The following is a 15,455-nucleotide window of genomic DNA, read 5'->3' as shown; positions in this document are numbered from 1 at the left end:
TTGGGGTTGCTTTTTGATTGGCCAACGATTTATGTGGTGTTGTGCACCTGACGGCAAGTGACTCTCGCCAGTACGCAAATGGCAGAACAAAGGTTACTTAAATAGTGAAAGGTAAGTGTTGTTGTTGTTTTTTTAGTAACCAGCAAGCACAGTACAGTTAGTAGAACAACTGTGTTTTTATTACTGTGTATTTGATAGGTGCCGTCTGAAATTCAACTATTTATTTTATTTATATATATATATATATATATATACATATACATATATATATATATATATATATATATATATATATATATATGAAATACTCCAATCGGTGAATTATACTCCCCTCTTAAACACGCCCCCTCCCCCTCCCGAAATCGGAGGTCTCAAGGTTGGCAAGTATGACCGGTGTGAGGGCTCCTCACATTGTTTATAATGTGAGCCTCCAGCAGTAAGAGCAATTCGGACCGAGAAAGCGACAATTTCTCCATTAATTTGAGCGAGGATGAAAGATTCGTGGATGAAGATATTGATAGTGAAAGACCAGAAAAAAAATAAAAAAATAAAAAGCGACGGCTCCGGGCGGCGGCAGTGTGAGCTTTTCAGATGTAATTAGACACATTTACTAGGATAATTCTGGAAGATTCCTTATCCGCTTATTGTTTTAATAATGTTTTAGTGAGATTGTAAAGACATACCTCGAGGTCGTATGGCTGCGGTGAACGCACAGTGTCTCAGAGAGAAGCCGAGGAGCCAAGCTCACAGCTGCCCTTTTTGACAGCTGCTGCAGGAGGACGTAATCCACTGATGTCTCCGGTAAGATATATATCACAATTTTCCCATCCAAAAACATGCTGGTTGACGTAGAGAAAAATGCTCGCTTGACCGCTCTGTGTTAAAGCTTCACAACAAACAAAGAAACACCGGCTGTGTCTCGGTGCTAAAGGCAGCTGCAATCCACAGCTTTCCACCAACAGCATTCTTCTTTATAGTCTCCATTATTAATTGAACACATTGCAAAAGATTCAGCAACACAGATGTCCAAAATACTGTGTAAATATGTGATGAAAATAGACGACTTTTAGCCGTAAGTGGTGCTGAGCTAATATGTCCCCTCCAACCAATAACGTCACGCGCACACGTCATCCTTCCACGACGTTTTCAACAGGAAACTCCCAGTAAATTTAAAATTGCAATTTAGTAAACTAAAAAGGCCGTATTGGCATGTGTTGCAATGTTAATATTTGATCATTGATATATAAACTATCAGACTGTGTGGTCGCTAGTAGTGGGTTTCAGTAGGCCTTTAAGGTTCCACTTTCTGTCGCCATCGGACGCCTAAACCGCGATGAGACGTGACAAAAAGGATCACATGATCATGTTGATCTGTCATCGCGCAGAAAAGATGAACAGGAAACGGCCTGACCGTACCTCTTGTGTGCCTGCAGACTTTTGACCCCTGCGGGCACTTTCACTTCCTCTTCTCTCGTTGCCGTGGTAAAAGGCCACACCCCCACAGAGGAGAAATACAAAAACATGCCGTTAGTTCACTTGAAGCAATCCGAAGATGGATTTACCACTTCCTATTGTGTCATGTGACCCGTTTGTTGCCCGCAGAGGCGGGACCATCAGCGGCATGACGGAGGAGAAATGTCCCCAGCTGGTGGACTACTTCGTAGTGGCGGGACTCGACCCCGCGGGACCCTGGAAACCTCTGGACGACGATGCTAAGGCCGTGTCGTCCATGCCCTCACCGGGCCGGGCGACGGAGCCCGTCACCGACCTGGCGGTCATCGCTCGCGGCCTGGGGGAGGAAGTGCCTGAAGGCTTCACGTGCATTGACAAGTCGCTGGGCGGCCACTCGGCCGAGCTGACCGCTGGACTCATCAACAACCCTCACCTGTACCTGTGCTACAGGAGAGGGCGGGACAAACCCCCCGTCCTCGACCTTGGGTGAGTCCGCTAACAAGTGTCGTGACATGCTAACAAGTCTCGCTAACTAGCATCCCGCTAACAAGTGTCTTGCCCTGCTAACAAGTCTCGCTAACTAGCATCCTGCTAACAAGTGTCTTGCCCTGCTAACAAGTCTCGCTAACTAGCATCCCGCTAACAATTGTCTTGCCCTGCTAACAAGTCTCTCTATCTAGCATCCCGCTAACAAGTGTCTTGCCCTGCTAACAAGTCTCGCTAACTAGCATCCCGCTAACAAGTGTCTTGCCCTGCTAACAAGTCTCGCTAACTAGCATCCCGCTAACAAGTGTCTTGCCCTGCTAACATGTCTCGCTAACTAGCGTCCTGCTAACAAGTGTCTTGCCCTGCCAACAAGTTTCACTAACTAGCATCCCGCTAACAATTGTCTTGCCCTGCTAACAAGTCTTGCTAACTAGCATCCCGCTAACAAGTGTGTTGCCCTGCTAACAAGTCCCGCTAACTAGCATCCCGCTAACAAGTGTCGTGCCCTACTAACCAGTCTCGTTAACTAGCATCCCGCTAACAAGTGTCTTGCCCTGCTAACATGTCTCGCTAACTAGCATCCCGCTAACAAGTGTCGTGCCCTGCTAACAAGTCTCGTTAACTAGCATCCCGCTAACAAGTGTCTTGCCCTGCTAACAAGTCTCGCTAACTAGCATCCCGCTAACAAGTGTCGTGCCCTGCTAACAAGTCTCGTTAACTAGCATCCCGCTAACAAGTGTCTTGCCCTGCTGACAAGTCTCGCTAACTAGCATCCTGCTAACAAGTGTCTTGCCCTGCTAACAAGTCTTGCTAACTAGCATCCCGCTAACAAGTGTCTTGCCCTGCTAACAAGTTTCACTTACTAGCATCCCGCTAACAATTGTCTTGCCCTGCTAACAAGTCTCTCTATCTAGCATCCCGCTAACAAGTGTCTTGCCCTAACAAGTCTCGCTAACTAGCATCCCGCTAACAAGTGTCTTGCCCTGCTAACAAGTCTCGCTAACTAGCGTCCCGCTAACAAGTGTCGTGCCCTGCTAACAAGTCTCGTTAACTAGCATCCTGCTAACAACTGTCTTGCCCTGCTAACAAGTCTCGCTAACTAGCATCTGGCTAACAAGTGTCTTGCCCTGCTAACAAGTCTCGCTAACTAGCATCCCGCTAACAAGTGTCTTGCCCTGCTAACAAGTCTCGCTAACTAGCATCCCGCTAACAAGTGTCTTGCCCTGCTAACAAGTTTCACTAACTAGCATCCCGCTAACAATTGTCTTGCCCTGCTAACAAGTCTCTCTATCTAGCATCCCGCTAACAAGTGTCTTGCCCTGCTAACAAGTCTCGCTAACTAGCATCCGGCTAACAAGTGTCTAGCCCTGCTAACAAGTCTCGCTAACTAGCATCCCGCTAACAAGTGTCGTGCCCTGCTAACAAGTCTCGTTAACTAGCATCCCGCTAACAAGTGTCTTGCCCTGCTAACATGTCTCGCTAACTAGCGTCCTGCTAGCAAGTGTCTTGCCTTGCTATCAAGTCTCGCTAACAAGTGTCTTGCCCTGCTAACAAGTCTCGCTAACTAGCGTCCCGCTAACAAGTGTCTTGCCCTGCTAACAAGTCTCGCTAACTAGCATCCGGCTAACAAGTATCTTGCCCTGCTAACAAGTCTCGCTAACTAGCATCCGGCTAACAAGTGTCTTGCCCTGCTAACAAGTCTAACAGATGTCTCACTAACCATCCATCCATCCATCCATTTACAACCGCTTATTCCCTTTGAGGTCGCGGGGGGCACTGGTACCTAGCATCCCTCTAACAAGTGTTCAGTTAACAAATGTCTTGTCAACAAGTGTAAGAAATGTCTCGTTAGCTGGTGTTCCGCTAACAAGTGTAAAAAAATATATTGGTAATTATTGTCCCAATTAATTAGTGTAAAAATTGCTTCACTAATTAATGTCCCGCTAACAATTGTAACAAATGTCTCACTAATTAGTGTCCTACTAACAATTGTAAAAAATGTCTCGCTATTTAGTGTCCCGCTAAAAAGTGTAAAAATTGTCTGGCTAATTAGTGTCCCGCTAACAAGTGTAAAAAATGCCTCGCTAATTAGTGTCCCGCTAACAATTGTAACAAATGTCTCGCGAATTAGTGTCCCGCTAACTAACAAATAGTTTGGCTAATTAGTGTCCCGCTAAAAAGTGTAAAAATTGTCTGGCTAATTAGTGTCCCGCTAAAAAGTGTAAAAATTGTCTCGCTAATCAGTGTCAAGCTAAAAAGTATAACAATTGTCTCGCTAATCAGTGTCAAGCTAAAAAGTGTAAAAGTTGTCTCGCTAATTAGTGTCCCGCTAAAAAGTGTAAAAATTGTCTGGCTAATCAGTGTCCCGCTAACAAGTGTAAAAACTGCCTCGCTAATTAGCATCCCGCTAAAAAGTGTAAAAATTGTTTGGCTAATTAGTGTCCCGATAAAAAGTATAAAAATTGTCTGGGTAATTAATGTCCCGCTAAAAAGTGTCAAAATTGTCTCGCTATTTTGTGGCCCACTACTAAGTGTAAAAAATGTCTGGCTAATAAGTGTCCCGCTAACAAGTGCAACAAATGTCTTTCTAATTAGTGTCCCGCTAAAAAGTATAAAAATTATCTGGCTAATTAGTGTCCCGCTAAAAAGTGTAACAAATGTCTGGCTAATTAGTGTCCCGCTAAAAAGTGTAACAAATGTCTGGCTAATTAGTGTCCCGCTAAAAACTGTAACAAATGTCTGGCAAATTAGTGTCCCGCTAACAAGTGTAACAAATGTCTGGCTAATTAGTGTCCCGCCAACAATTGTAACAAATGTCTTGCTAATTAGTGTCCCACTGACAATTGTAACAAATGTCTGGCTAATTAGTGTCCCGATAACAATTGTAACAAATGTCTGGCTAATTAGTGTCCCACTAACAATTGTAACAAATGTCTGGCTAATTAGTGTCCCACTAACAATTGTAACAAATGTCTGGCTAATTAGTGTCCCGCTAACAAGTGTAACAAATATCTGGCTAATTAGTGTCCCGCCAACAATTGTAACAAATGTCTGGCTAATTAGTGTCCCACTAACAATTGTAACAAATGTCTGGCTAATTAGTGTCCCACTAACAATTGTAACAAATGTCTGGCTAATTAGTGTCCCGCTAACAAGTGTAACAAATATCTGGCTAATTAGTGTCCCGCCAACAATTGTAACAAATGTCTGGCTAATTAGTGTCCCACTAACAATTGTAACAAATGTCTGGCTAATTAGTGTCCCACTAAAAACTGTAACAAATGTCTGGCTAATTAGTGTCCCACTAACAAGTGTAACAAATGTCTGGCTAATTAGTGTCCCACTAAAAACTGTAACAAATGTCTGGCTAATTAGTGTCCCGCTAACAAGTGTAACAAATGTCTGGCTAATTAGTGTCCCGCCAACAATTGTAACAAATGTCTGGCTAATTAGTGTCCCGCTAACAAGTGTAACAAATGTCTGGCTAATTAGTGTCCCGCCAACAATTGTAACAAATGTCTGGCTAATTAGTGTCCCACTAACAATTGTAACAAATGTCTGGCTAATTAGTGTCCCGATAACAATTGTAACAAATGTCTGGCTAATTAGTGTCCCGCTAACAAGTGTAACAAATATCTGGCTAATTAGTGTCCCGCCAACAATTGTAACAAATGTCTGGCTAATTAGTGTCCCACTAACAATTGTAACAAATGTCTGGCTAATTAGTGTCCCGCTAACAAGTGTAACAAATGTCTGGCTAATTAGTGTCCCGCTAACAAGTGTAACAAATGTCTGGCTAATTAGTGTCCCGCCAACAATTGTAACAAATGTCTGGCTAATTAGTGTCCCACTAACAATTGTAACAAATGTCTAGCTAATTAGTGTCCCACTAAAAACTGTAACAAATGTCTGGCTAATTAGTGTCCCGCTAACAAGTGTAACAAATGTCTGGCTAATTAGTGTCACGCTAACAATTGTAACAAATGTCTGGCTAATTAGTGTCCCACTAACAAGTGTAACAAATGTCTGGCTAATTAGTGTCCCGCTAACAAGTGTAACAAATGTCTGGCTAATTAGTGTCCCGCCAACAATTGTAACAAATGTCTGGCTAATTAGTGTCCCACTAACAATTGTAACAAATGTCTGGCTAATTAGTGTCCCACTAAAAACTGTAACAAATGTCTGGCTAATTAGTGTCCCGCTAACAAGTGTAACAAATGTCTGGCTAATTAGTGTCACGCTAACAATTGTAACAAATGTCTGGCTAATTAGTGTCCCGCTAACAAGTGTAACAAATGTCCGGCTAATTAGTGTCCCGCTAACAACGTGCGGTGACGTCCCCGCAGGGTCTTGTACGAAGGCAAGGACCAGCTGAAGACAGGCTGGTACATCATCGAGACCACGCCTTACAGTCGCTCTGCCAACCTGAGCTCTGGCAGCGGGCCGACGGCACACCGCGTCTTCCTCACCTATCGGCGAGCTCCGGACTCGCAGGGTCTGCACTCGCTGGGCGTGACCGACATCGCTGTGACGCTACCTAGCAAGGGCGAGGTGGCGCCACACACCTTCTGCCGCGTGGACAAGAACCTCAACACGGGCATGGTGAGTGCCGGCGGTAAAATGCCGTCGTCACACACGACTGTGACACGTGTGTGTGTGTGTGTCTAGTGGGGACCGGCTGTGTACGTGTGCTACAAGCGAGCCGTGGCCAAAGCCAACGCCTTGGTCTACGAGGCCGGTGAGTCACGGCAGGAAATCAACATGGCACCTGTTAGTATGGGAACGCAGTCACATGATCATCACGCTGCAGGTCTGCTCAGTCGCTACCCCGAAGACGACCAGGAGGCGTTCCCGCTGCCGGAGTCGGTGCCCGTCTTCTGCCTGCCGATGGGCGTGTCCGTGGAGAGCTGGCCTCTGAACGCCAAGTATCAGCTGCCCGTCTTCTCCACCTTCGTGCTCACCTCCGCCTGTGGGGACAAGGTGGGCCCCCCGCCCCGACACCTCATCATATACATATTTCATATTTGAACACTGCTGCCACCTACCTGGAGGATCATGTGTTGTTCGAAAATGTAGAAAGACGCTAACACTCTTAGTCCCTTGCCTCTCACACCCCCCCCCTGACACCTTATCGTATAATTATAACACTTTAAAGGATATTTATTCTATGTTTGAACAGTGCTACCACCTAAGTGGAGGCTCGTGCATCGCTTAAGAATGAAAAAAGATGCTAATACAGGGAGTCCCTTGCCTCTCACGCCCCCCCGACACCTTATCATATAATTATAACACTTTAAAGAATATCTGTATTTCATATTCAAACAGTGCTGCCCCCTAGCTGGAGGCTCGTGTATAGCTTAAGAATGTAAAAAGATGCTAATACTGGGAGTCCCATGCCTCTCACGCCCCCCCCGACGCCATATCATATAAGAGGCCACGATATAAATTCTAGGGATTATAAACCTTTGAAAGATATCTATTTCACATTTGAACAGTGCTGCCACCTAGCTGGAGGCTTGTGTATCGTTAAAAAACGTAAAAAGACCCTAATACTTTTTGTCCCTTGCCTCTCACGCCCCCCGATACCTTGTCATATAATTAATAATTATAACACTTTAAAAAATATCTGTATTTTATGTTCAAACAGTGCTGCCACATAGCCAGAGGCCTGTGTATTGCTTAAGAATGTAAAAAGATGCTAATACTGGGAGTCCCATGCCTCTCATGCCCCCCCCTGACACCATATCATATAAGAGGCCACGATATAAATTCTAGGGATTATAAACCTTTGAAGGATATCTATTTCACATTCGAACAGTGCTGCCACCTAGCTGGAGGCTTGTGTATCGTTTAAGAATGTAAAAAGATGCTAATACTTTTTGTCCCATGCCTCTCACGCCCCACCGACACGTTATCATACAATTATAACACTTTAAAGGATATCTGTATTTTATGTTCAAACAGTGCTGCCACCTAGCTGGAGGCTCGTGTATCGCTTAAGAATGTAAAAAGATAGTAATACTGGGAGTCCCTTACCTCTCACGCCCCCCCGACACCTTATCATATAATTATAACACTTTAAAGAATATCTGTATTTTATGTTCAAACAGTGCTGCCACCTAGCTGGAGGCTCGTGTATCGCTTAAGAATGTAAAAAAACGCTAATACTTTTTGTCCTTTGCCTCTCTCTCGCCCCCCCCGACACCTTATCATACAATTATAACACTTTAAAGGATATCTGTATTTTATGTTCAAACAGTGCTGCCACCTAGCTGGAGGCTCGTGTATCGCTTAAGAATGTAAAAAGATAGTAATACTGGGAGTCCCTTACCTCTCACGCCCCCCCGACACCTTATCATATAATTATAACACTTTAAAGGATATCTGTATTTTATGTTCAAACAGCGCTGCCACCTAGCTGGAGGCTCGTGTATCGCTTAAGAATGTAAAAAGACACTAATACCTTTTGTCCCTTGCCTCTCACGCCCCCCCAACACCTTATCATATAATTATAACACTTTAAAGGATATCTGTATTTTATGTTCAAACAGCGGTGCCACCTAGCTGGAAGCTCGTGTATCGCTTAAGAATGTAAAAAGACGCTAATACTTTTTGCCCCTTGCCTCTCACGCCCCCCCCCCGACACCTTATCATATAATTATAAGACTTTAAAGGATATCTGTATTTTATGTTCAAACAGTGCTGCCACCTCGCTGGAGGCCCGTGTATCTCTTAAGAATGTAAAAAGATGCTAATATTAGGAGTCCCTTACCTCTCAAGCCCCCCCTGACATCCTATCATATAAGAGGCCACGATAGAAGAAGTTCTAGGGATTATAAAACTTTGAAGGATACCTATTTTACATTGGAGCAGTGCTGTCACCTACCTAGAGGCTTGTGTATCGTTCAAGAACGTAAAAAGACGCTAATACTTTTTGTCCCTTGCCTCTCACAGCCCCCCGACACCTTATCATATAATTATAACACTTTAAAGAATATCTGTATTTTATGTTCAAACAGTGCTGCCACCTAGCTGGAGGCTCGTGTATCGCTTAAGAATGTAAAAAGATGCTAATACTGGGAGTCCCATGCCTCTCACGCCCCCCCGACACCATATCATATAAGAGGCCACGATATAAATTCTAGGGATTATAAACCTTTGAAAGATATCTATTTCACATTTGAACAGTGCTGCCACCTAGCTGGAGGCTTGTGTATCGTTAAAAAACGTAAAAAGACCCTAATACTTTTTGTCCCTTGCCTCTCACGCCCCCCGATACCTTGTCATATAATTAATAATTATAACACTTTAAAAAATATCTGTATTTTATGTTCAAACATTGCTGCCACCTAGCCGGAGGCCTGTGTATTGCTTAAGAATGTAAAAAGATGCTAATACTGGGAGTCCCTTGCCTCTCACGCCCCCCCCCCCTGACACCTTATCATATAAGAGGCCACAATATACATTCTAGGGATTATAAACCTTTGAAGGATATCTATTTCACATTCGAACAGTGCTGCCACCTAGCTGGAGGCTTGTGTATCGTTTAAGAATGTAAAAAGATGCTAATACTTTTTGTCCCATGCCTCTCACGCCCCACCGACACGTTATCATACAATTATAACACTTAAATGGATATCTGTATTTTATATTCAAACAGTGCTGCCAACTAGCTGGAGGCTTGTGTATCGCTTAAGAATGAAAAAAGATGCTAATACAGGGAGTCCCTTTCCTCTCACACCCCCCCGACACCTAATCATATAATTATAACACTTTAAAGAATATCTGTATTTTATATTCAAACAGTGCTGCCAACTAGCTGGAGGCTTGTGTATCGCTTAAGAATGTAAAAAGATGCTAATACTGGGAGTACCTTGCCTCTCACGCCCCCCCCTGACACCTTATCATATAAGAGGCCACGATAGAAGAAGTTCTAGGGAGTATAAAACTTTGAATGATATCTATTTTACCTTCGAACAGCGCTGCCACCTACCTGGAGGCTTTTGTATTGTTCAAGAATGTAAAATGACACTAATACTTTTTGTCCTTTGCCTTTCACGCCCCCCCCCCCCCCCGACACCTTATCATATAATTATAACACTTTAAAGGATATCTGTATTTTATGTTCAAACAGTACTGCCACCTAGCTGGAGGCCCGTGTATCGCGTAAGAATGTAAAAAGATGCTAATACAAGAAGTCCCTTGCCTCTCACGCTCCCCCCTGACACCATATCATATAAGAGGCCACGATATAAATTCTAGGGATTATAAACCTTTGAAGGATATCTATTTCACATTCGAACATTGCTGCCACCCAGCTGGAGGCTTGTGTATCGTTCAAGAACGTAAAAAGACGCTAATACTTTTTGTCCCTTTCCTCTCACACCCCCCCGACACCTTATCATACAATTATAACACTTTAAAGGATATCTGTATTTTATGTTCAAACAGTGCTGCCACCTAGCTGAAGGCTCGTGTATCGCTTAAGAATGTAAAAAGATGCTAATATTTGGAGTCCCTTACCTCTCACGCCCCCCCCCCCCCCCCCCCCCCCCCCTGACACCATATCATATAAGAGGCCACGATAGAAGAAGTTCTAGGGATTATAAAACTTTAAAAGATATCTATTTTAGATTTGAACAGCGCTGCCAACTAACTGGAGGCTTTTGTATTGTTCAAGAATGTAAAATGACACTAAAATATTTTGTCCTTTGCCTTTCACGCCCCCCCGACACCTTATCATATAATTATAACACTTTAAAGGATATCTGTATTTTATGTTCAAACAGTACTGCCACCTAGCTGGAGGCTCGTGTATCGTTCAAAAACGTAAAAAGACACTAATACTTTTTGTCCTTTGCCTCTCACAGCCCCCCGACACCTTATCATATAATTATAACACTTTAAAGAATATCTGTATTTTATGTTCAAACAGTAATGCCACCTAGCTGGAGGCTCGTGTATCGTTCAAAAACGTAAAAAGACACTAATACTTTTTGTCCCTTGCCTCTCACGCCGCCCCCTGACATCTTATCATATAAGAGGCCACAATATAAGTTGGAGGGATTATAAAACTTTGCAGGATATCTATTTCACATTCGAACAGTGCTGCCACCTACCTATGTTCAAGAACGTAAAAAGACGCAATTACTCTTAGTCCCCCCCCCCCCCCCCCCCCCTTGTCATATAATAAGTTTTAAGGATTATTAAACTTCACAGGATATCAGTATTTCATGTTTGAACAGTGCTGCCACCTAGCAGGAGGCTTGTGTATCATTGAAGAACGTGACATGATCCCAATACTCTCAGTCCCTTGCCTCTTACACCCCCACCCCCACTGTTTGAGGAGCATGGTCTTCACGGCTGTGACCTTACCTGTGATCCGTCTGCCCCCACAGGTGTACGGCGCCGCCATCCAGTTCTACGAGGCCTTCCCGAGGGAGGTTCTGTCGGAGCGGCAGAGCGTGCGACTGGGCCTGCTCAGCGTGGTGGACCGCAGGCCCATCACGGAGCGCACCCTGCAGGTGAAGAAGAGCATCTGCGTGTTGTCTCACTGGCCCTTCTTCACCGTCTTCCAGAAGTTTCTCACCTTCGTCTACAGATACTCCGTCTCCGGCCCACATGTCCTACCTCTGGAGAAGTAAGCCCCGCCTCTTTATTGATTGATGATTACTGATTGGTGATGATTGATTGGTTGCTGTTGCAGACACATCTCCAGCTTTATGCACAATGTTCCCTTCCCGTCCGCCCAGCGGCCACGTATTCTGGTTCAGGTATTTAGTTTTTGCAGTCAAAGTTGTTGGCCATCATGTAAATATTTCACAGAAAAAAATAATTATGAATGTGTTTGACAGTTGTCTTCCTACGACAACCTTCTCCTCTGCCAGCCTGTCTCCTCACCGCTCCCACTCAGGTCACACATCTTTTATTCATTCCTAGTATTATTGTCATGACTGTAAATATTACTACTGATATACTTAGTAACTTTGATTGATTGATTGAAACTTTTATTAGTAGATTGCACAGTTCAGTACATATTCCGTACAATTGACCACTAAATGGTAACACCCCAATTAGTTTTTCAACTTGTTTAAGTCGGGGTCCACGTTAATCAAGTCATATACAGTGGGGCGAAAACGTATTTAGTCAGCCACCGATTGTGCAAGTTCTCCCACTTAAAATGATGACAGAGGTCTGTAATTTTCATCATAGGTACACTTCAACTGTGAGAGACAGAATGGGGGGAAAAAAAATCGAGGAATTCACATTGTAGGAATTTTAAAGAATTTATTTGTAAATTATGGTGGAAAATAAGTATTTGGTCAACCATTCAAAGCTCTCACTGATGGAAGGAGGTTTTGGCTCAAAATCTCACGATACATGGCCCCATTCATTCTTTCCTTAACACGGATCAATCGTCCTGTCCCCTTAGCAGAAAAACAGCCCCAAAGCATGATGTTTCCACCCCCATGCTTCACAGTAGGTGTGGTTTTCTTGGGATGCAACTCAGTATTCTTCTTCCTCTTAACACGAGGAGTTGAGTTTATACCAAAATGGATACATGGATGATACAGCAGAGGATTGGGAGAATGTCATGTGGTCAGATGAAACCAAAATAGAACTTTTTGGTGTAAACTCAACTTGTCGTGTTTGGAGGAAGAAGAATACTGAGTTGCATCCCAAGTACACCAGACCTACTGTGAAGCATGGGGGTGCAAACATCATGCTTTGGGGCTGTTTTTCTGCTAAGGCGACAGGACGATTGTTCCGTGTTAAGGAAACACGGAACCAAAACCAAGCCAAAACCTTCCATCAGTGAGATCTTTGAATGGTTGACCAAATACTTATTTTCCACCATAATTTACAAATAAATTCTTTAAAATTCCTAGATTTTTTTTTCACATTCTGTCTCTCACAGTTGAAGTGTACCTATGATGAAAATGACAGACCTCTGTCATCATTTTAAGTGGGAGAACTTGCACAATCGGTGGCTGACTAAATACTTTTTTGCCCCACTGTAGTAACGACTGACTACTACTAATTCATAGTATTACTAATGACTACAGTATGACTATTACTTGTATTGCTAATAATTAGTATTGTGTAAGTATCAAATTATTAAAGATTAGTATTATACATTATTAATATTAATTGCAGACCATTTAAATATGAATAAGTACTAGTGTTTGTATTATAAATGATTATAAATGACTGGTAGTATTATTTCTAAATTGATACTATTATAAAACATTGTATTAGTGTTATAATAAATGGTTATTAGTTAGTATAATCACTAATTGATAACTCGGTTTTGTGTATTTTAAATTACCAGTAGTACAGGGGTCGGCAACTCGCGGCTCTTTAGCGCCGCCCTAGTGGCTCGCTGGAGCTTTTTAAAAAATATATGAAAAATGGAAATGAGGGGAGAAAAAAAAACATATTTTTTCTTTTAATTTTGTTTCTGTAGAAGGACAAACATGACACAAACCTCCCTAATTGCTATAAAGCACACTGTTTATATTAAACATGCCTCACTGATTCGAGTATTTGGCGAGCGCCGTTTTGTCCTACTAATTTTGGCGGTCCTTGAACTCACCCCAGCTTGTTTACATGCATAACTTTCTCCGACTTTCTAAGACGTGATTTATGCCACTTCGTTTTCTGTCTCATTTTTTCCACTAAACTTATAACGTTGTGCATAAATGCACAAAGGCGAGTTTTGTTGATATTATTGACTTATGTGGAGTGTGCTAATCAGACATATTTGGTCACTGCATGACTGTAAGCTAATCGATGCGAACATGCTATTTAGGCTAGTTATATGTACATATTGCATCATTATGCCTCATTTGTAGCTATATTTGAGCTCATTTAGTTTCCTTTAAGTCCTCATAATTCAATTTATATCTCATGACACACTATCTGTATGTAATATGGCTTTTAATTTTTTGCGGCTCCAGACAGATTGTTTTTTGTATTTTTGGTCCAATATGGCTTTTTCAACATTTTGGGTTGCCGACCCCTGCAGTAGTATTATACATTAATATTACTAGTTGATAATATTAATTAAAGTAGTATTAAAAATATTGTAGTAAATAGTTATTAATTAGTAATATAAATGACTAATTGATAGTAATAACAAGTATTTGTGTGAGTTTTATACATTACCAATAGTATTATAAATGATTATTACTAGTTATTAACTAAAATGAGTATTTGAGTTATTCTATTAAATAGTTATTAATATTACAGATTATCACTAACTGATATCAACTAGTATTTGTGTGATTAGTTATACATTAATATTACTAGTTGATAATATTAATTAAAAGTAGTATTGGAGTTATTACAGTAATATTATAAATGACCACTAATTGAAGTTAATACCTAGTATTTGTGAGTATTATACATTACCATTAGTATTATACGTTATTACCAGTTGATAATGTTCATTAAAAGTAGTATTGGAGTTATTATAATTTGTTAGTAATACTTTATAATACTAATTAATAATTGATATGAACTGGTATTAGTATTATACATTATCAGTAATATTGTCCATTTTGTTAATATCAACTAGTAATAATAAAAAAGTATTGGTGTTCTTATGTGTTATTAATTAGTATGATAAATTATTACTAATTGGTCAACTAGTATTGGTGTTGGTATGATGAACTACGAGTTGTGAAATATTAGTGATGTTGTTTTAGAATGTTATTATTTAGTATTACAAATTATTACTATTTTATATTAACTAGTATTTGTGTTAGTATTTTAAATGACAGGTAAATTTATATTATAGTGGTTAATATTATGAATAAAAAGTGGTATTGGTGTTGTTATATAAATAGATATTAACAAATTTTGGTGTTAGTATTTTACATTAACGATAGTATTATATATCATTATTATCACTTGTTGATATTATCAATAATAAGTGTTATCATACATATTATCGGTAGTAATATACATTGTTATTACGAGTTGATATTATCATTAAAGGCCTACTGAAATGAGATGTTCTTATTTAAACGGGATAGCAGGTCCATTCTATGTGTCATACTTTATCATTTCGCGATATTGCCATAGTTTTGCTGAAAGGATTTACTAGAGAACATCGACGATAAAGTTCGCAACTTTTGGTCGCTAATAAAAAAGCCTTGCCTTTACCGGAAGTAGCAGACGATGACGTCACCGGTGTGAGGGCTCCTCACATCCTCACATTGTTTATAATGTGAGCCTCCAGCAGCAAGAGCTATTCGGACCGAGAAAGCGACAATTTCCCTATTAATTCGAGCGAGGATGAAAGATTTGCGGATTAGGAAATTTAAAGTGAAGGACGAGAAGAAAAAAAAAAAAAAGGCGATTGCATTGGGAGCGATTCAGATGTTTTTAGACACATTTACTAGGATAATTCTGTGAAATCCCTTATCTTTCTATTGTGTTGCTGGTGTTTTAGTGAGTTAAATAGTACCTGATAGTCGGAGGGGTGTGTCCACGGGTGTGTTGAACCTGTC

General features: G+C 41.4%; 1 protein-coding gene across 1 annotated transcript in view; it reads left to right on the top strand.

The window, feature by feature from the left end:
• LOC133539684 (DENN domain-containing protein 4B-like) overlaps positions 1-15,455 on the top strand; it is a 40,851-nt gene that overhangs the window by 1,231 nt on the left and 24,165 nt on the right. The window contains exons 2-8 of the mRNA XM_061881774.1: positions 1,603-1,938; positions 6,285-6,540; positions 6,607-6,676; positions 6,749-6,918; positions 11,337-11,578; positions 11,645-11,711; positions 11,793-11,851. Coding sequence (XP_061737758.1) covers positions 1,622-1,938; positions 6,285-6,540; positions 6,607-6,676; positions 6,749-6,918; positions 11,337-11,578; positions 11,645-11,711; positions 11,793-11,851 — 1,181 coding nt within the window. The 5' untranslated portion in view covers positions 1,603-1,621. The remainder of the gene's footprint in view (positions 1-1,602; positions 1,939-6,284; positions 6,541-6,606; positions 6,677-6,748; positions 6,919-11,336; positions 11,579-11,644; positions 11,712-11,792; positions 11,852-15,455) is intronic.

This window comes from Nerophis ophidion, linkage group LG21, assembly GCF_033978795.1.
Source record: "Nerophis ophidion isolate RoL-2023_Sa linkage group LG21, RoL_Noph_v1.0, whole genome shotgun sequence".
In the NCBI taxonomy this organism is placed as follows: Eukaryota; Metazoa; Chordata; class Actinopteri; order Syngnathiformes; family Syngnathidae; genus Nerophis; species Nerophis ophidion.
The sequence above is the reverse complement of the archived record's forward strand: the minus strand, read 5'-3'. Positions and strand labels throughout refer to the sequence as shown.